Below are 22006 nucleotides of genomic sequence, written 5' to 3'. Positions count from 1 at the left end.
AAGGCTGAAAAACCCTTCGACCTACTGAAACAAACCTTTAGTATTTTCTACAAACTACACTGCCTTGGAAACCACAGAGTGAGCAGTGAAGTGCAGAAGCAGTTTAATCTGATGCTAAACTCATCTCTCAGTTGAACTCGCAGATGCTTCAAACAGGTTCATGGAAGCAATAAGTACCAACAGGCATAGGATTATCTTGCTATGTTGGCACACACCTGCGACAATATTGCACAATAATCCGCTGCCTCTAGGTCATCAAATCTTAATTATTAATTTGTTTCATGCAGTGGTAGCAGCGATCAAAAATCAGCAGCTTTTTCTTTCCTTTTTTTTTTTTTTGTTTTGTTTTGTTTGTTTTACACCACACTACATCTGACCTGAGGCTGGTGCCACTCTGGGTATAAAGGTCAAGAGGTGCCAAAGGGTAATAAACTTCTCAGCAGGCCATTGTAAGGTCCTGGTATAAATAGCGGCCGGGTGTTCTGATGAAAATATTTCCCCTCACGACACAATAGTTGAATTGAATGTGGGAGATTCACCCAGCTATGCAATGCAGTAAACCGAGGATGTAAGTGCTGCAGTCACAAGCTGCCAATGAGAGCATATAGGCCTCGTGGTATTCACTGGCCAACACACCCACCCATTCACCACCAAACTACCGCTGCAAACACCCCCAATATGGAAGCTCAGAGGAGCACTAATGAACTGCTGGCTCTGCAGGGAGACAGGGGCAGAAGACAGACAGACAGAGAGGTCTGTCCCACAGCCTGGCCAACACCTTCTCTCTAATCTCATTTGCTTGTTATCAGCCCCATCAGGCTGACCTCGGCCACCGCAAAAATAAATAAATAAAGGAAGCCAACAGATGTCCATCAATTTGCCATTTGAGTTTCCCCCCTCCTTCCTTGGATTACAGTGAGTGCAAAAAAAAATAAATAATGCAGTTTCAGCTTCAACCCTAGAAGCAGACTATGTGAGTATACGGATCGTCATTTGGACAAAAAGGGCCAGAATGACACATCGCACAAGCAAACAAACAAACAAACAAACAAACAAAAAGGAAAATCACAGATGAGGAAAAGATTGTGGCCATTGCTGTGCAGGCAGCTTGGAGGACAGAACCGTTTCCAAGAGCGCCAGACAAACCTCTCCTGTGTGTCTGAACAAGGGAGAAAACTAAAAGAAGAGGGAAGACAATGCATTATTGTCTGTCCTCCTCCTTGAACCTGGCGGAGGCCCAGCACTGGCAGACAACGCTATGCAGATAAATGCAGCTGATAACACGGTGTGTTCAAACCTGTTTCTCCTCCCTGAGCAAGCCAAACCAGTGGCGGCACATGCATGTTCACCAAGCAAGGTAACGTGTGCTATGCTGTAAATACATTACGCCACGGCGGAAGCCCATCTGCTGATGACGGTGAGGCCTTGAAACGCTCCTGATGGTCGGGCATATGTGAATCTCCCGCAACAATAAGCAATAATTGAATGCACGATTCGGGGTGACTTGTTTTTTTTTGTTGGTTTTTTTTTTTTTTTTTTTCCTTTGGTTCGGGAAAAATAAGTTGTTAGATGGAAAGCGAGCAGCTCTGAGTAACTGTACTGAACTGTCTTTGGCGTACTGTGATGGGGCAATGGAAAAGGGGTCAGTGGCCTTAATTCCACTGCAATGGCGACAGAACAGCAGTAAAAAAAATAATAAAAAAAAAAAAGCACCTGCTGCTTACAAATCTATCATTAAAACCACAAATGGTTCTGTATTTCTTAATTAGTGTCCTTAATAAATTTGGTTTTTGAATACCTCCGCAGTAGAACTTGTTTGCCTAAAACACTTCACTGCAAACAAGGGAAAATACTGGAGCCTGAACTCAGTCATTTAATGGCAGGACGAGCGCTAACCCAGATTTATGCTTCAGTGTGGAGGTGTTCTGATGGTCCCACCACCAACGCCTGAAGGGTAGGAATGAATTTATGGTTCAACGCAGGATTAAAGACACTGATTATATAGCAGCACCACCGTGATGCGAGATGAATATGTCAGGTTACGTGATGTGCTCATTATATTCCCAAAGTAATCGTGTTTATGTTCTTTAAGATGATCACGACGGGGGCAAGGTTTGCGCTGAAAAAATGACTGCTAGCGAGATCTTAGCGCACACATTTGTCTCGCTACAGGAACGGAGATCACTGAAGTGTACGTTCTTTATGTACCCAAAGCAATCAGGTTTTCATACTTTCTTTTACTCACAGCACAGTCAGAAGAACGGATACACTGCAAACAGTTTAGCTAAATGAATAAAAAAAAAAAAAAAAGCCGTTTATTAACATGAAATGCAGCGTCTACATCGGCTTTACTGTTCCGACGTATGGCTACGTTTTGGAAGGGGAGTCTCAGAAACGGCTCAATGCTGTGACCCTCCAGTCACAAGCTCAAGTCCAACATCACTGGACTTCAACAACACAAAACACATAACAACATATATAGCAACGTTTCACAAGGTGGTGGAGAATAAAAGAAATTACACACAAGAGAAAGTAACATTTCTCTAAAAATATGCTACTTTGTTTATACTGTGGCTCAGGCTGTTCACCATATGGTGATCAAAGAGCTGAATTTATTGTTAAGCCACATTTTTATTTACCTCTGCATCGCTTTTCATAACCTCACCATCTGATTCCTGTTCACACACACTGGTCCTGGGCATCCATAAGGAGGTAGACTACAAAATGCTCGGATCAAACGGACATCTTTTTCAAATGACAGCTAGGCCCTAAGGATGCTCGGATTTGCGATCATAGACATAAATGATGAAATTCCTAGTTCTCACATGTACAAATCACGAAGCTTCTCCTCTCTTAAGGAGAGCTTTTGAGGATTAAAACTGAGTCATCTAAATCCCTTGAAAGTTGCCTTTAAAAAAAAAAAATCTTTTTTTTTAATTATTAAATCATGTTGATATGACTCTGATGTCTGGACAGAGTGGATGCTTTCCAGATTGCGGTTGCCAGATTGTGTCACTATCCTCTTTTGTGAGGATGTCAGTGGCTGAGCTTTAGGAGTGAAATTTGCCAGTCTCAGTCATACATGCCAAACAATTAATCTCTATTCGAGCTGTAACATGGAGAAGTCTTAGCCAAACAGCGCACATTTTTTTGAAGAGGGGTCGCAACCTCTGCAGATACAATAAGTGAGTTGACAACAATAACAGACTGACAGCTAACGCGATACACATTGTGGAGGCGAGGCATGACTGTGCCCGGAAATGGCCCCTTTTTGTGTCACCGCTTGCTCCCAGAAACAATCCCGGACCAGTTTTTGTGTGGCAGTTTACGTCATGGCCACTGAACCAATAAAGTGCGCAGGGAATTTTCGAGCAACCAAATAGAGGCAGATGGAGCATAAAGAATAACCAAAGGCAAATGACCAGTCCATCTAAAATGGAGCACATTAAACATCTGTGTGGTTAGTTTTTTTTTTGTTGTTGTTTTTTTTATTATTTTTTTTGAACAGCACAGTTTGTTCTTTTTCAGCAATACTATTCTACGGCTGCACGTAACACACTAACAATAATCTAACCTGGGAGTTCCCTGGTTAAACCACCGTCTACTTGTGTCTCTCACCAGTGATGGTAGACTACTGTACACGTGCCTCTTTGGATGAAATATTAGTCCTGTTGAAATTGCAGCGTTATCTCATTTAGCCTGGTGCTGAGCTGATATTTGGGTAACGGCACTGCACACTACCCTGAATGTTCAAACACTGTTCTCCCACCACAAATCTACCTCTTGTTTATAATCGTTTCCGTTCGATACTGCTGAGGCAGATGGAGGATGAATGCACAGAAGACAACAAACACACTGGAGATGATCTAGAGATAAACAACAACGGCAACGACATTACACAGAAAGCACCTACATGGAGTCTGATTCCATCAATTATAAGAGCTTGATTGAAATTTAATTCAAAGCTGAGGTTTAATTGCTAATATCAAAGCACAATTAAGCTGATAAATCATGACTGATCTTATTGAATTAGGGATTGAAATAGCAGAGAACCTGCAAATTGCCTGTGTCAGCTAAATAAGTGTTCTTAATTGGCCTACAAGTTTGCTTCAGACACTAATGAAACTGAACAAATGTCTCCAAAAAGTGTTCTCAAATCCAAGTCTTCATATGCACTGGTTAATTCGGGGCTACGGCCGCGTAACTCGTAATCTATCTCGAACTTTAAATAGAATAACCGTGACAACAAAGCAAACACAAAGCCACAAATGCCTCTTTGTACCCGCTCTGTAAAGGCAACTCGTGTGCCGACTTAAGGTTTCAACATGCAGCATCTTCCACAAGCACTACAAGTGACTGAAGGATATAATGTGGGGACGTATAGAGAGAGGAGCCTGTGAAAGGGAGAGCAAGTAATGCTTAGCAAAGTGCACACAAGCGCCAGCATGAACACTTGGATAGGTCCTAATATCTCCCTGTGCAATTCGCCCTGACTCACACACTCCTATGTGCACACACACTCACACAGACACACTTTCTCTCTCTCTCTCTCTCTCTCTCTCAGACTTCATCTGCCGGAGCTAGTGGCTGTAGTTAAATTGAAATATTTCCCGGCGTGTGTCAGAAGCATGCAGAATGGTAATTATGACAGATCTGATTAGGCGGGCCGAGTCGGGCGGCTCCGGGCTGCAGGTGCGACCTTGTGCATTCCTGCGTGTGTAAATAAAATTAATTACAAGCGTAGGGGGCGCGCAGCGCGTGACATCAGCGCGCACAGGGGGGACTCCCACGGGGGGCACCCTAATGGAATATTTTCCCCGACTCTAATAATACAGTTGGTATTGACTTGAGGTAATTAGGGGGATCATTAAAGCGCTTTTCCCGGCGTATTTGCCTGCCTGATCAGATTAGCGAGAATGGGCCTCAGAACAAGCCCTGTGTGGTCTGTCAGGAGAAGTGGAGACAGTAGAAGATGGTTAGCTTGCTCACATTTGCAGGAAAGAAAGAGCTAGCAAAGACACAGTGGCTGTCATTGGGACAAGGGCAGCAATAGATAACAAGCTAGCAAAGAGTAAGGACTGGTAAGGTTAGGCACCGGGCATAAGGAGACATATTCAGCGAGAGAGGACTAGGAAGCTATTGGAGAAGCACTAGTTCCGACTGGCTCAACTACTGACTGAGCTGTGCTACACAGTAGGAAAGAGTTGTCCTAACATATAGCATCAGATAAAAAGACAATCTGGAGCACTGACAGTTGGGGCAGATTCCTGGTTTGGACTGCAGGGTCCGGAGAGACGGAGCGACTTGTGCAACGGGAGACAGATGGGGTGAGAGGTGGCATGTTAAGGCGTAAGTGAGAGAGATGGCATGAGAGACACAAAGTGCTCTGGGCATGCTCAGTGAGACCCCGTGCTCCTGCTAAAAGAAGGAGGGCTCGATGAAACAGGCAGTGGAGAGAAAACAGGCTGGTGGGAATTCCACTGTCCATTAAACAATAAGAGAAAGACTCATTTCGGAGGGCGGGGAAGACTTACCATTTGCAAGATAATTCATTCGCTAAATTAATTATTCAGACAGCTGGGTCTCCAGTTCAAGAAATTGTGTCTTTAATAATAGAGGGGATCTGGCTTAGCCTGTTTCCCATGGCAACCTAATAACCAAGCAGGCACAGGAGATAAATAAATAAATCAATTAATAAACAGTCGCGGCCCTTTTAGATCCCTTAGGGCTGTGATATGCTTGCTCTGATCTACCTAATATGAGCGAGAGAGACGAGTCCACAAATAAAAAAAATGAGGATATCTTGGTGCCTGGCCTGCCATAGCATAACAAGTTAAACTTATGGAGGTGCAACATTTCATTGTGCAGCTGAAACAAATAGCCCCCAGCAGTGATCACAACCCTGGCACAGTTCCTGATATTAAAAAGTATCTGGTAGCATCTTTACTGTATCAATTTTGCTACACTCGGATGTCATTTGATACCGTTTGTACGCAGCGCTTCATGCAAAACATGATTTCTAATGTACTGACCCCAAGCGGCTCCTCAGTAACAGACCAACCTCCGAACGTTCATAATCTAGAAACAGACACCCGAAAGGTCAGCCATCTGCCCCTCTTGTTAAGCAGCCATTGGAGAGAGCAGAGTGACACAGGGAGTGTGTGTGTGTGTGTGGGGGGGGGTTGTTTGTTAGGTCTGGTTGGATGTGTCATGTGCTCCATATCTGACATTACAACCAAGAAAAGGTTTCAAGTCCCTGTAACAACACACACGGCCACTAAACAGATTCCACTTGTAACAGGAAATTAGTCATTTCCAAAACATGAAGGAAGCAGAAGCAGTTATTCTGTCACCCTCCCATCCTACTCATATCAGTGTCCCCGCCCGCCTCCATCCACCTCCACCCACTTCCCCACCTATCCAGACCAACCAGCCCCTCCCCCCCCCTCCTCCACTCTAGGGACTGCCGTGCCAGGCGGGTGCAGGGTGACAGATGGCATACACCAATCCCCCCCCCCCACCACTCGCTCTCCCTTCTCCCCCCTACTGCACCAGCTCCCCCCGCTCGGCCCCCCCGGTGGCGCAGCGGCGGACCAGATCAGTGCCATTCTGTCTCATTAGAGCCTGGCTAATTAGCGTAGCCTCTTCCAGGGGAGAATGAGCGAGTGAGAGAGAGACTGAGAGATGGTGAGGGGCGGTGGTATCGGTGGCAGAGACTGCGTTCTGTACTCGAATGGTCATTGAGGAGTCGGAGGCCTTGGAGCCCCGTGGTGTGCGGGGCTCCCAGGGTGCTTGTTTTATGACAGCAGGGACTCTGATTCCATCCGTCGCACAATTCCTCTCAGCAAGCGTCGGGATGTTTAGACATAAAAGCCGTGTCAAAGTAATGCCCCAACCCGCTCCACCCTCAGCTAACATCCCATCGCTCAGCTCGACATTAGCCGCCCTCTCTGCCAGGCTGGCCAACGCAGCAAGCCTCCCCTGTTAACGCGAATGGAAACAAAGCAAGCTAACTTGCTAGATGCCGCCGTAGGCCTACTGAGCCGGTTAATGATGTTGACATCAACTCTAGGCTTTCCAGACCATGGCTTGAATCTCGGGGCCATTTGGTGACTATACCGTAGCTACTACTGCTGGATGTGAACCAGTGGGATGCACTTGTTTTCTCCAAGTCTGACATCTCCTGAAGGTAAAAGGAGATGGAGCATCTGAATCATCAAGGAATGCTTCATGAATAATGATTCTGAGTTTTAGCAAAGACAAGATGTAATATCTGTCCTAATAAATCAGATTGGCTGTATGGATTACTTAACAAAAGTACAGTATGTATGCTCAGACTTGAAGAGAATGGCAACCATTAATCTGAGTGATATGACTTGGGCTCGATTCACTGCTCTATAGTTACTACTCTGAATATATGGCAATAAAAGAGTGATTGAAATGTAACACTGAATATATGTGTGTGTGTGTTTGCGCGTGCGTGTGTGTATGTGTGTGTGTGTTTGGGGGAGGGAGATAGTGAAGACCTGGCAGAGGCCTGCTGTAGTTACGAGTCATAAGAGAGTACAGGATGGCTGCGTTCCAGGACCCCCCCCCCCCTCCTCACCACCACCACCACCACCACCAAACATACACTACAACAAACGCCTGCATTCAAATGTGCCTGCACACAAACACACGTTTAATGCACAGAAACATCTACACGCAGTGTTTTAGACACACACCTAAGCGTAGGCTAATTAGTAAACTCCTGTGGCCAACTGCTGCCTGTGACCCAACCCCCCCCCCCCCGACCCCCTCAAATAAAAAGCTCTTATTGATCTGCTTTTCAATCGCTATCACTTTTTGCTCCTCCTCATCGGTCGCTCCATAAATGAGCGCACATACACTACACGCAAATACTAAGTACCCAAAGAAAGACTACAAGATGTACGCTCAACACAACACGCTGGGAAATCATAAGCTGAGCTGAAGGCGCAGAGGTTGAACTGCACACCAAGCTGACAGGACGGTGCCAGCCCCTGTGATGAGGCCCACTCTCCCCTCACGATTATTTTCACGGACCCCTTATGGGCACTGTGCCAGTCTGGCCCATCCTCCATCCTCATCACCAGCCACGTCCCCACTGTACTCCCAAGCTTAGTACCAGAAGTCTTTGCTGGCATGGTCCTCTATCCAAAGCTGAAATGGTGGCTGTTGCCTGCCTGCAAGGCTGCAAACCTCTTTGGACTTTTGTAAAAATGTTAAACATTTAATTTAAATATGCATTTGGCTATAATTCATTTTAGACTAATTTAAAATATATAATTAACATGAATTTCCCCACAAAAAGAATTCTTGACAACATGTTATTTTTTTTTTGCTCCAGCAGCAGCACCTAGGTTTTTGGAATAAACAGAAATAATCAGATAAACGGGTTTTCTGTTTTGAGGAAATAGTGTTTTTTTTCTCTGTCTGTGTGTGTGTATATATATATATATATATATATATATATACACACACACACACACCCTACACCCTAGCAGATATATAAAATAAAACAACAATCCTTGTCTGTTTATCCGTGTGCAAAATTTTATTGATTTTAGTGAATTCACTAGGGCTGCAACTAACAATTATTTTCATTATTGATGAATCTCTTATTTTCTCCAGAAGCCGTTTGGTCTAGCGAATGCTCACGTTTAACAAGCTTCAACCAGCAAGTGTTTGTGTGAAAATTGACTCGCTGACAAAAGAGTTACCGAATAATTTACCTTCAGGTAACTTATGGATTAACGGACAAATCGACTACCCCCCCCCCCCCCCCAAAAAAGTCACAGGGAAATCCATTGTCCATCCTTGTTTTTTTTTTTTACATGAACAGTAAAAACAGCACCTTCTCACTGCAGCATACAACTACCACTTCAAATTAAAACGAAATAAGGCAAATCCGGAATTTTACAAGATTTTAAACTGTAACTGAAACCTCTGTGCTAGACTCAGATTTTTGGGGGTTCAAGGGTCCTGATGGGGAGGAGCAGCCGCTGGCCTGGTGCTGCTGGTGGCTGTGTCAATGCCGGCTGGGTAGTAAGGGGGGAGACCAGCTGCCCGGGGAGCGCCCATTACGAGATGGAGCCAGAGATAAGTGCTCTCCCAGGCCCCCTTTCACAGGCATAATTAGCACACTTCTTATCTGCTGCTCAATTCACATTCACACCCGCCTGCCATGAATGGAACGTGAAAGAGAGGCAGAAACCAAAAAAAAAAAAAAAAAAGGAGGGGGGGGCAAGAGAGGTAGAGGGGCAAGACAGAAAGATAGCAGGGAGGTGGAGAAGGCATGGTGGAAACCTGTTCCCAGACAGAGGAGGGAGGAGAGGAGAGAGACATGTGCGAGTTAATGCTGCGGCCGCCTTTCTCTCTCTCCATCCTTCCAATAAGTCTTTGAACTCCTTAACAAAAACAGTGGTTTGGGCATCAAACTGCAATTTGGTAAAACAAAGCTATCTGGGGGTATAATCATCCTAATCAGCAAGAAAAAAATAAAGCCTTTGCAGATATTTCTAGATTATTCCGCCCTTGGTGATCTATTTCTCCCCTCATCTTCTTCATCAAGCGCCATTGTGGAAATCTTCCCAACTCAGCCTCTGACAGCAACATGAAAACCTTTAATAATAACTCCTTAGTGTCACATTTAAATTGCTTTTAATAAAGAGTTAAACTGGTGTTGTGCTTTTTTTCCTTTTCTTTTTTCCAGCACACACAAGCCTGTATTGTGTGAGTTCCCTGCTCTCTGGGAGAAGATAACAAAGGGCCCCCATCGCCTTACTGAGCAGAGCAAATATAAACAAGTTTGTTTGGTGTTGAAACAGTGTCGACTGCAAAACTTCAAACCCACAATAAAGCAGACATGTGTCATTATGTCCATAAATCACCACGGCGATGCACTGAGGCTAGTTACGTTACACGTTGGATGATTTCTCCTTCTCCTAAACTACCAGACTATAATGTTATTTGGACAAAGTTGGAAATGTTTTCAATGTTTTCTGTGCAACTGGTGTGTGAATGTGTGTATTATGAGTTCAAGTGCATCACATCCTCAGGCCAAAGATTATTACTATGCTTACACTCACTAGTCACTTCACATGTACAATACAGCAGTTCCACCATTAATTCTCACTTCACAAGGTTCCATTTTTCAGTTTTTTTGAAAATCTTTACTGAGGTCATAGTGGGTCGAGGACTCGTACTGGACTGCTTTATAATAAGAAGTGGTTCTAATGTTTTGGCAAACCCATTTATGACTGACGGGGAATCCATCAGCTGTTTGCAGGCGTGGAATTTCAGCTTTGGGTTAATTGTCCATCGCAACTGCTCTAATTCATCAAGTTAAAATCTCATGGAATGATTGTTTCAAATATTATGCTGCTTTTCAAACAATGGAAGGCAACGGAAATCCTTCTTTGATTTTTATGGACTTGGCTTGATTTTGGATGCTGAATAAAGACCAAGCTCCATGTTATTTTAAGGCATCAATGGTGATAAAAAAGCCTGAATGCACCTTTTTTTACATTTTCCAGCTGGAAGCTGAAACCAAACTGATCGATTTGGTTTCATAAAGATGATAAAGTTGACTGCAAAGCTTCAGCGTGTGTTTAGATACCTGGCTCTTGGAGGCAGCCACCTTAGCGAACAGGGCCTGGGAAACTTTGGCCCTCTTCATCTCCTGCTGAATCTCATCATAGATGGTAGAGTTGATGTTGAGAATGCAGCTCTCTGTCTTGCCGTTCCACTCGCTGGGCAGAGGGGAAGGTTTCACCTGCTCAAAGAGAAAATGAAGAGCTGTCATTTTTCCAAATGAAAATTGATCAGAGTGCAAATATTAGCTTTGCATGTTGCTAACTTCAGTGTTTCTTTGCAAACACTTCAATCACATGTTAGAAGGCGATAAGCTCTAGAACGTGTACTGTCTATAAATATGTTTGTGTTCAGATTGGTGATGGTGGAGAGGTGAGGGTTGAAGTTATTTACTCACAGGGGAAATGCCCACGGGAATTCTGGGATTCCAGTCCTCGGGCCTTACACTGTTACAGTCTTCCCTTCGGGGCTGCAGTGTAAGGAACACAACACAGCCATATTTGTTCAGGCTCACAAGAGGAAAAATAAAGAGAAGCATGCGCACACTCATGCATGCACAAATCTCACACACACACACACACACACACACAGGAGTGCAGATTACACCCACACAGCACTGGCGTTACTTTGCTCCAAAACACTTAGATGCGTTGTATGAAATGATATTATTTTTATGTCAAGCTGGTGATTAAAAAATAAATGCAAGTGAAGTGAAATCAAATCATCTTCAATCAGCGGCTTGTTGCATCTTGACAAAAATCTTTTGACAAGGTAACAAGTATCCTAATAAAAGCATTACCCAGGAACCATTAGCATATGAATCATTACATGGGAGCCCTTTTGAAAGCAGACAGCGACTGGGTTGGGTCTGAGTACATGGCATTCAAATAAACCATAATAACACCAAGTTGTGATAGAGCCTGAGATCAAAAAAACATATATGTTCAAGTATTTGTCTAGACACCAAATATGCCCCTTTGTGTGTTAAAAAACAATCACGTAATCTTAAACTTTGTGGTGAAACTGGAATGTGGGATCAATTCTGGGCCTTTCATCCTGTTTTACAACAGCTCGACATGGGCTTGTCAGTCTGAGCAGTAGGTTACCATGTCAAGTTAATTGTTGAGGCCGGGACGTGCACTAACTAGCTTTGGGGGAGCTGAGCCGACCCATCGGCCCACGTGAGACAAACATACCTCTGCATCTGTTTTTATGAGGCCAATAAAAAACCCTCCTCTGTCTCTGGCTCAATTGCCACCCTGGCTGATTTATGTGCTTGAATTCACACCGCACTGCTCCATAGGAGAGGCTGGCAGATGGCCAGGTGCACGAGTGTGCGAGTGTGTGTATTTGCGGGAGTGCGTGTGAGAATTGCCTTGTGCAGGAACGGGTCTATACGATAAATATCAATGGGTTTAAGTTGAACAGGTGAAGTACATTAGGCCTCAGAACATTCCAACAATATTCGGAGGGAGTAAAATCTACAAACCAGAGGCTTTGGGGGCTGTTGAAATAGTTTCTGTAGGTCGTATAGTAATTGTGTTTATTATTCAGCTTGCAAATCTATTTCTGTTTGTAATGTGTCTCTACAGGTCTATAAGCTGCTCTCAGATGTGCTAAAAGGCTCTTGGTACATTCATTTTGTAAGGAAGGCGATTGCTGATGTCTAATTTACCTGATGTGATTTTTGAAAAACTAAAAAAACTCATACTTTCAATCCATGTCCAGGCTTCTGGGATGCTAATGAAAAAAACAAAACAAACACTGACAGCAAGATGTGTAGCCGTGCAAAAATAAAAAAATAATCAAAGCATCTTTTCCCATTTTTCTGCAAAGGTCTTTCAACCTACATTTCCGTCCTGCCCTGACACAAACTCAAATTGTAAAGATGAGCTGTGAAGCACAAAGTGGGCCTGATTTAGTTCAGCACCACTGGTTCAGAATGAGACACTTTCTTTTCAGTTCTGTAAAGACAGTAACTGCGATCATGCTGAGCGATTTAAGAGGGGGGGGGGGGGGTCTCCATTTCGGAGCTGGGTGGGCCTGTGCTTCTGTCCGTCTTTCCACCTCATCTGAATAAAAGACAAATCTTTACTGAAGACAGGACAGAGGATGCCTTTCTATGGCCCCCTCTCACCTCCCAGATGCAGCTGACCGCACTTCAAATGGGCTTAAGTGGTCGAAAGTTGCCACATACCTTTCAAATGAGGGACACTGATTTGCAGCGAGGGTACAAAGTTGTGCTGCGGTGTGCAGCGATTTTTGAAAGAGGGACTGACTAAATGATGTTTGATCTTTCACGAAGCTTGTCATCACTGAGTGAGCTTTATTTTTTCAAATGGGAGGGCTGTTAACGCCGCCTAATGCATGGTAAAAGGTCAAAATTAGCACAAAAAATTATCCATCATTTGTGCACTATTCTCACCTGTGTGGTGAGGGCGGGGATGATGTAGAACTCATTTATATGCGGGGAGAATGTAAAGCATGTTCTCAGGTGGCCACGTTGACGGAGAGATTCGGCGTCTGTTTATTCCATGTGCTTCTAGACGTGCTGCAGCCCGATACAATAATGGGAAACATGGGGCGTCTAGCAAAACAATGTGCCAGGGTGGCTCTTGTATGAATACTTGCTTCGCAACATGTAAACAAAGTGCGTTAACGACTGCACAAGCCTGTCTGTGTTTCTGCCGTTTACATTTGTAACCTCCCCGTGTCTGTCTGTCCCACTGACATACAGAACCTCTTGTGTTCTGTTTAACCTCTTGTGGCGTGGGGCAAATAAGAAACACAGCCAATGTCAAAAGGTCGGTTACACATCCGCACTGACAGCACAACAAGGGCACACGGTAAAGTCGAAATTCCACAAATCACTCCAACCTGCTCTCACGCATCCACACCTGTTCTCAGGACTGGCTGCCTGTGAAATACATCTGCACAGCTCAGCAGCTCTCTGATGGATATGTGGATGCAGCTACTGGGGCTTTACGTACATGCTGTCTAACTATGACTGCCCCACTCCCAAGAAAGACATGTATTGTAATTTTTCAGCCACTTGTACTTCAAAGAACAATAGTTTTGTTTCACAGCATTATGACTGAAAGTCCTGTTAGTTACACAACTGTTTCTCTGGAATTCAGGAATGATCTTATCAACCCTCAGCAGGCAACTTAACAACATTTTTATACTGCATGTTAGCCAGCCAGTTCACATGAATGGGAAGCAATAGCCAAGGTGGGTTACACACTGGAGGATTTTGCAGAAGCGGTTTGTTTAGCAATACGATGGTGATTGAAAAGTGCCTGGGAAAAAAAGTGTTTCCAGTTTTTGTCTCCATGATCAGCAAAAAAAGCTGCATATATTATGCATAACACTACTTTACACTGGACAAAAACGTGCACAGAGAGAAAAAAAAAGCAAATCTCTGGTACCTGTACAGGTCGGCTGGGCGGGGTGCTAATGAGGGGAGCGGAGCCCATGGCAGAAGCAGCCGTCAAGCTGCGCTCCCTCTCCTCCTGGTAGATGCGGTCGCGCTCAGCCTCTGGCAGTTGCAGGAAGTTCTGCATGGCACGCAGGTTGACCAGCAGCGACTGGGATGCGGTTTTAGGGTCTTCCTCCTTGCGCAGAATCTCAGACAGCAAGCCCTGAATCATTGGGAGGAAGCAGAGACAGAGAAACAAAAGAAAGTTGGTGGGATGGACGGGAGGTGATGGAGTAGAGGGGGCGGGGGGGGGGCGGGGGAGTGACAGAAAAACAAAATAGTGATAGAAGCGCTCCCAGTGAGGGATACAGTTGTGGGGAGTCAGGGTGGCAACAAGCAACGAGGAGAATAATCACATTAGAAGACTTTTAAATAAGCAGAGCCCGAGGCATAAATGCAGACTCTAATGAAAATGAAGATGTGCTGCTCAGTGAATTAATGCTACTTTTTTAGACCACACATTTTCCCTCTGCACAGAATTCCTGAAGAGCAGGTGGTGTCTGGACTTTTTCTGCGTTTCCACTTCTCGTCTGTGTCCCCTGATCACGACTGCGTCTCCACTTCCCTCCGACTCCCTACTTTCTCTATACTCAACAGACTCAACCTTCTATTATTAATGCAAGATCATCTCAAAGAAGACTCTGTCCTCTCCTCCTCCTCGATACACTCGAGCCTCTCCACAGAGCTTTTGTTCCGAAGTAAAAATAAAAACAAAACACTGTTCTGCTCGTTCATAGCACTTCATCAGTGATCATTCTTAGATGACAAAACTACTTCACTGAAACTTGTGTGGCCTCTGAACTGCCTACACTCGGTTGCATGTAATTTTGCAGATCTTGGACTCTTCTTCTTGGTGCCGCACGTTGCTCTGGATAAGAGCCGCAGCTACTCATCTGAAATGTGAAAGTCTTGTACGGCGGGCAATCAGCGTATCCTCTGTTTACTTTTCAATAGCGCTCAATTCCATCATTATGAGACGGCGATGACTCCATTATCAGAGACGTGTGATTGGGCCTTTTCATCAGCTCTTGGCCACACACTGCGCAAACCATCGCTCTGCTTCTCTCACTATCAATAGGTGTGATTTCGTAATAAAACAAGGTGATGGAGAAAACATGCTCATGCATTTTTATTTCTTTATTTTTTTATTTAATTTTCGCGAGTCCTCCTGGGAAATGAGAAGAGTTACAAACATGAGCTTGGCGTGGTTTCGCCCGACTATTAAAATACATGCAACTATACGTGTCATGTTTTAAATAGGTAAGTCTGCAATATCCAGACAAGTGTGAACAGATAATCACATGAAATCACTCAGGGTGACGCGCTCATGGTGAGAAACACCACTGAAGAGTTCACAAGATCAGTGGCATATGTTCATTGTGTTTGTATAGTGTCTATCTCTTTGGTCAATCAACCTGTTTCCTCTCTCACTAAAAATAAAATAAAGTGACTTCAGATCCTTCCCACCACCTCCTTTTTCATTCACCTCCGTCATCAAAAGCGGCCTGTTCATGTCGCTACCCGACCACAAACCCCCGTCAAGATATTAACACAGGCTTGAGGGAGGGAAAAAAAAAAACACATGCCTAATAAATAATCCTCCAAAGACAAACTCTCTAATGCCACACTGGGCTAATTCCTCCTATCAGCCACAGATAAGACTCTGTTTGTTTGGGAGTTTGACAATCTCCAAGTGGGAGTTGCTGTATGTTCAAATTCTAATAGATGCTTATCAGAATGTGCTGCTGCTTTTTTTGTTTTTTTTGCTTTTCCTACACAGACTTCAAAGTGAATGGAGTCATAATGAGGTTTGCTGTCACCTTCCACCACCCCCCCCTCACTAATACAGACAGTACATGCAAGACTTTATCAAAGTGTTCTATGTGTGTGTGTGTGTGAGTGTGTGTGTGTGTGTGTGTGAGGCCTCTGACTATGAAGTGAAACCACATATTTTGTCAGACAGAGAATGCAAGCCATGACCGAGCCTGGGTCTCCTCCCATGGCAGGCTGCCAGCTCTCTTCAAGGTGCTAGATTACTGAAGTGTACAAAAATACTGTATGAATGAGGTTTAAGCTGAGAAAACACTCCAATTCAAACACCGGGCCAGTCTTAATATTTGTTAGTAAAAGGGGTCCCGTAAAATCTCCCTTCTCTTCTTTAATGTGGTGTGTTTGCTTTTGCATCGGGATGTTGATGTGGAAGTTTAGACAGTGAGGGACACACTTTCGTATTAGTTAAGGAAAGGAAATTTTAGTTTTTGGATGTTTTAGTTACACCCTGTATCTTAAGATGCACTGTTCTCCGGAAAAACACAGATTTCCAGGAAGTCAAAGTGCCCCATTCATGTTAATTTAAAAAGGAACTGTCTGTGCTCCGTTTCTTTTTTTCTTTTTTTTTTGCCACGCCACTATATGTCTTCAGGATGCAACTATTTTGAGCATTTTCAGGAAAAAACATGCTCTAAAAACGCATCTTGATGTGAAGACGCCTGCCGTGCCGACGCCTCCCGTGCAGTCAGATTCTCAGAGCAGCGCTGGCAGCAGTGCAGAGACATTCGGTCCTTGAGGTCTTCGAGTCAGGCTTGCTTTTCTAACTAATCGACGATTTCTGATTCATCACTAACTTTTGCAGCATTTTTCATTTTTGTAATTTGATAACCGCTAATACCCGAAGGACTGTGCAGAGCATGGCAGGGAACTTGCAGACGGTAGAAGAGCATAGTGAAGCAGGGAGAGGGAGGGCTGAGGGGAGCAGAGTGGATTGATTTTGAGTCTCACGATAGAGTCGGCTTAACTTGGATATATTTCAGATTAAATTATGTTTTAAAATAAATAAAATCAACCACAAATGTTGTGTGAGGCTTTATATAAATACACAATTTCAGTACCACTGTACATAACATACATTTTAAAAAGTCTGCATTTGTCATTGTGATTAATGTGCAGACCTTTTTGCCATTGTTCTACAAATTTGATTCAATATAGCTTATGACAAACATCGGTTCCATTGAACTGCATTATTATCTTATTTGGTAAAATCTAAGTAAAGTGTTTAGCTTCAACCTCCAGCCTTCTTTATCAAAACCAACATGAAGAGGAATGAAAAATCAGACTGATGCAAAGCAAATCACTAAAGCCTGAAAGAAGATGGCTATTTGTTGTTCTGATATGATTTTTTAGAATCAGCAATAGTTACACATTTTTTTGATTAGTTATTTCAGCCCATCTGTCTTCCCTCCTCACCTGGGTTCTGTTGAAGGCCACACGGGCAAAGACAGCCTGTGAGATGCCGGCCCGCTTCAGCTCATCCCTCACCCACTGGTAGATCTCTGAGGACACCTCTGTGTTGGATGCCACCTGAGGCTCCAGGGGCTTGGTGTGGGAGTTGCGGCTAATAGGAGGGTGGTTGAGGTACTGGTGCGACAGGGACTGCTGCGCCAACAGCCGGTTCACTGCATACTGCTGGTTGAGGATCTGTGCCATGACAAGCTGCTGGTTGACCAGCTGGGGGCTGATGGGCGTGGACACCAGGCCCGGGTGGTGCAGACTGGGGAGCTGGGGCTGCCGGCCTCCTGTCTGGCCACCGTGCGGCGGTGGAGCGTGGGGCAGTGGCGGCACAGGTGAGGAGGGGGTTTGCTCTGCTGTGCTGCCAGGGATAGGCTGCTGCTGCTGGGAGAAGCCCAGGTGGTTGTGGTTGTGGTTGGAGCTGGGTGGAGAGAGGTCAGACAGGCCATCCATGTCAGCTGGAAGACGGAGCAGAAAGATAAGAAGTTATTGATTTAAAGAATTCAAAAAATGTTAAATGTAAAATGTTAGTGCACATTAATACCCAAACGTAACAAAAATAGGAAGTTAGAATCTCCTCTTAACTGGCCTCTTCCTCCCTGACACAGCTGATCAGTTAAGGATTGGTTAAAAAAAAAAAAAATAGGAAGCGATGGAAATGCAGATAAAAGCCCCATTGTGTTCGACCTGTGTCTTTTACGACCCATGCCTACAAAATTAAGTTCGCAACGTCTGTGGCCTCATCATGTGAAAAAAAATAATCTTGGAGAGAGACAGTGGAATGTGTGTGTAATGTGTGAGTACAGGAATGGTGTGAGTGTATGTGTGTGTGTGTTTGTGTGTGTGTCCAAAAGACAAGCAGTGCTGATGAATGTGATTCTGTCTTTACATGCTTAATTTTAAAATAAGGAGCACAAGCTAGCCAATGTGACATTTTTAAGGAAGGGTGGTCTAAATATAAATGCAGGGAGCAGTGAACGAGACAGAAGTAGCACATTGATGTGTGCAGAGTAAAACCAGAGAAACTGCCCTGTTTCAATATACTTCACTTGAACTATCTGTAAGGCTTCTATTCTATGCGCCGTCATTTAATGGCATTTTGGAGATTTTTGCGGCATCTCTTGCTTTGGGAATCTTTAAGCACATAATGGCTGCTGGGGAATATTTTAAGATAGCTTTAAATTATGTGCTTAGAGGATGAAAACAATGATTTAACATTCAAAGTACTACCCACAGTGAAGTGAATGAGCGTTTAGAGCAGCTCAATGTTTCCACCTCTCTTTAAGGAATTCACATATGCTGAAGCTTTCTGCGTGCTCTGTGCAGCGAGTGAGTGTGGGGGCAGCGGTTAAGAATTCATATGGATGGCAACGTCAACACCTTCGAAGTGTGCCGAGGCCCCCACGTCCCGCTGAAAAGCATAGTATGGCATTGTGAAAATCACAAATTGCTGTTGTAGGGAAGATGGGGGGTGTCGGGGTCTTCAACAAGCTGAATTCTTTTAGCAGATGAAAGATTAAGTGCATGGATGGTTTCCAAAAATACCCACAATAATCGTGTGTTTGAGCTCCCTGTTTCTTGACTGTCAGCGAGCACAAAACACCCGGCCAAGACGGGTCTACCGAGTGTTTGTCGAAAACAAATGATGTGGGGGGGAATAAAAAAAAAAAACAAAGGCAAAATAAAAAATAAAAATCTTGGTAATAATCACATCTCTTCCCATAATCCCTGGCATTCCCTGGCTCTGATGGTATGGCGTGCCTATTCACTCATATGTAAATGCGTGTGTGTGCGCATATGCTTGCTCGCACAGAGTGCTGCGGGGCATGCTCACAACAACACACCAACATGCAGGCACACGGAGGCATTTCCATGCAAATTGAATAGAGAAGGGGTGACAGAAGAGCATGGCAGGCCCTGGGAGAAAAAGGCTGCCACAGAAGCGGGAGTCCTCGTGTGGAATCCTGCCACAAAAGAGGCCCGGATTAAACACAATGGGAATGGGATGTGGGCTGAGCGAGGGGAGGGAGAGAGAGTGTGTGTGTAACTATGAGTGAGGGAGTGGAATGAGAAAGAGACACGGACCAAGTGACCTAACTCCCGCTCCGTCCTGCCTTGGCTTCCTGGCACTGCCGCGTCAAAAAGAACCGATACCATATTTGCTGGCAGCTGGCGCAAAAAGCAGTTCGCCGCTACGTGTAACCAGGTACTTAATCCCCACGACTCCAGGCTCAAAGTGGCTGAAGAAAATGCAGCGTCACATACCACCCTGCTACCAAACGCAGCAGGGGTCGACCATGTGAGCGTCACACCCAGACTCCGCACTTGGCACTGCACCTTGCTCTTCCAGCCATTTGTGGCCACGTACATGAGAGAGACGCCCCTCGTGAATATTGAGAACAGAGGAGCTTCCTTCGGTGTGTGTGTGCTGGGCACCTAAGGCTCGTGTGCCAGGGTTTTGTGTCTGGGGTTTGGCTAACATGAAACGTGGGTGTTGGAAGTTGTGTGTACGAGTGTTAAGCACATCTTGAGATGTTATCTCGGACTCTCTATGTGGTTTTGTTCTTATCAGCACTCGATATCCTCAGAGAGACTGATACAAAGAACCGTTAAAATGAACAGCTGGTCATGTTTCTTTAAAGTGAAGAGGAAAGAGAATTTAGATATGTCTCCTATGAGACGAGGTACCAGCACACTCAAGGTTTGACCTCCTGTGATTAGAAGGGCCAGTCTCGCTCACAAGCCTTTATTGTGTTGTACCTTTTTTAAAAATCTTTATTTGCATGAAATCACTCTTAGGAAGGCTACTAATTTCCATTGTTTCCACAGTTTGAGCTCCAATTTACAGCTTCAGGTAGCACTAGCGTGACAATTCCACTCCTCGCTCTCCCTGCTCTGCTACGCTCCTCCACACTCTGCCCAGCAGCCTCAGGTGGTCTTCATTATGAAATTACAGTAAATGAGAATGTTCTAAAATGTTCTAATGGAGCAGAAATCATTGAGATTCTTTGATTGGTCACAAAAGTGAGCCTTGCTCAAAAATCTCCTGAAGTAATTATTGCTGCTGCCAGTGTTGCTCAATTAGTGTACGTGACAATTTTAAGTATTTCAGAGATTGAGAATTAAGATGAGAAGATTGAGTGTGAGCAATCTTTTTTTTTTTTTGTGCTTGAGTTAAAATAGAGTAAAAGTGCTATTTGGTTTTAGGATTAAGATTAAGATTATAATTGACAAGCATTTTAGGCAAAGCAGACATTTAGCATTAAGCACGCAGTTTAGGTATTAAGTGTGGAACGTAGCTCCTCTCATGTGTTCAGTGTGTATTTACCTTCTTGTATCATGAGATTGTGCACTTGTGTCATGGCGACGAAAAGTTGGTCAACACAGAGTAAAGAACTACAATTTAGCATCTAAGCTTGTTTTTGTCTTGAAGGTTGAACTGTAATGATTATGATTCGGTGGAAGGTAGCTCTGTTGGTAGAGTAGTTCCACATGGTCAGTTGTGCGACTTCCACATGGCTACATGTCAAAAGTGTCCTTGGCAGCCCCACGTTGCTGCCTGTGGGCTAGGTGAGCACATTTGAATGGCGGCCGCCGTCATCGGGGTGTGAATGGGTGAATGTAAAGCAACACTGTAAAGCGCTTTGGAAAAAAAGAGCTACATAAGCAGACTGTAAGCCACTCAGGTAGCTGGCTGAGGTCAGAGTAAGTCTCCAAGGCATTAATTTATGTTAGTGTAATTTCCTCCGAAGAGAAAAAACAAAAACAAAAAAAACAACCATGCCCACATGCATGTGTGCGTACGGTGTGTGTGTGTGTGTGTGTGCCCATGTTGCGACATACCTAGTGCATTGGCACGCGGGCTCTCACGGAGGACACACGTCCCCAGGTAGCCCTCCAGCTGTGAGGGTTGGCGCATGCCTGCACAGTTGGATGGCAGGGCACGCACATGCACACGCACAAACAGACACACACACACACACACACACACACACACACACAGGAAGAGTTGTGAGGAAAGAAACACAAGGTTAAGGCTTTCTACAGTACTCCTCCCACTCCAGCTAAGCAGACACATGACATTTAAAACAGCAGCACCACTAGGCCCAGGTTGGCAGCTGCAGTAGTCCTACTTTTGAGGAACACAACATCAGATAGAAATAAACGGTGACAGCAAATGTGTAGGAGTGTGCAAGAAGTACAGCAACTAAATAATGTTTCCAGCGTATGTTGCTACTTTAAGAAAAATAAAAAATAAAAAAAAAAACAAAAACATCAGATAAGATGTGATCACAACACACTATTTGCATGGAGGCTGTGAAAACATTTTGATACAATATCTCATCTGTCATCACTGCGAGCAGCAGCACACTGGCAAAGAGAAAAAGATTGTTCACCAGATCGTTAAAGCTAATATCGCAACATTACGCAGCCTTACGAGCCTCACAAGAGAGGAGAGTTCTGCTTAATCAACACCAAAATATATCGGAACCCTATCTCCAGCGAGGGCGCTACTGGTATTATATAACCTCATTTCCTGGTCGGTCAAAGGGGATTTTTTTTTTAAAGATAATATAAAGCCATGTGTTGTCAGAGGCTTGATAAGAAAATTTAATTGAATTTCAGACT

At 44.3% G+C, this 22006-nt stretch overlaps 1 protein-coding gene across 9 annotated transcripts in view; it reads right to left on the bottom strand.

Annotated features, from left to right (window-relative positions):
* The window catches only part of satb1b (SATB homeobox 1b), a 57805-nt gene that overhangs the window by 8461 nt on the left and 27338 nt on the right, over positions 1–22006 (bottom strand). For 5 of the 9 annotated variants that reach the window (XM_067510758.1, XM_067510762.1, XM_067510760.1 and 2 more), the window contains 5 exons: positions 21221–21298; positions 17336–17835; positions 14043–14255; positions 11012–11083; positions 10640–10795 (listed from right to left, as the gene is read on the bottom strand). In XM_067510758.1, coding sequence (XP_067366859.1) covers positions 10640–10795; positions 11012–11083; positions 14043–14255; positions 17336–17835; positions 21221–21298 — 1019 coding nt within the window. The remainder of the gene's footprint in view (positions 1–10639; positions 10796–11011; positions 11084–14042; positions 14256–17335; positions 17836–21220; positions 21299–22006) is intronic. The other 4 variants (XM_067510763.1, XM_067510766.1, XM_067510765.1 and 1 more) reach the window with 2 other exon arrangements.

The sequence above is a fragment of the Channa argus genome, chromosome 7 (genome assembly GCF_033026475.1).
Source record: "Channa argus isolate prfri chromosome 7, Channa argus male v1.0, whole genome shotgun sequence".
Lineage (NCBI taxonomy): Eukaryota > Metazoa > Chordata > Actinopteri > Anabantiformes > Channidae > Channa > Channa argus.
Note: the sequence above shows the minus strand (reverse complement) of the source record. Positions and strands in the feature narration are given on the sequence as shown.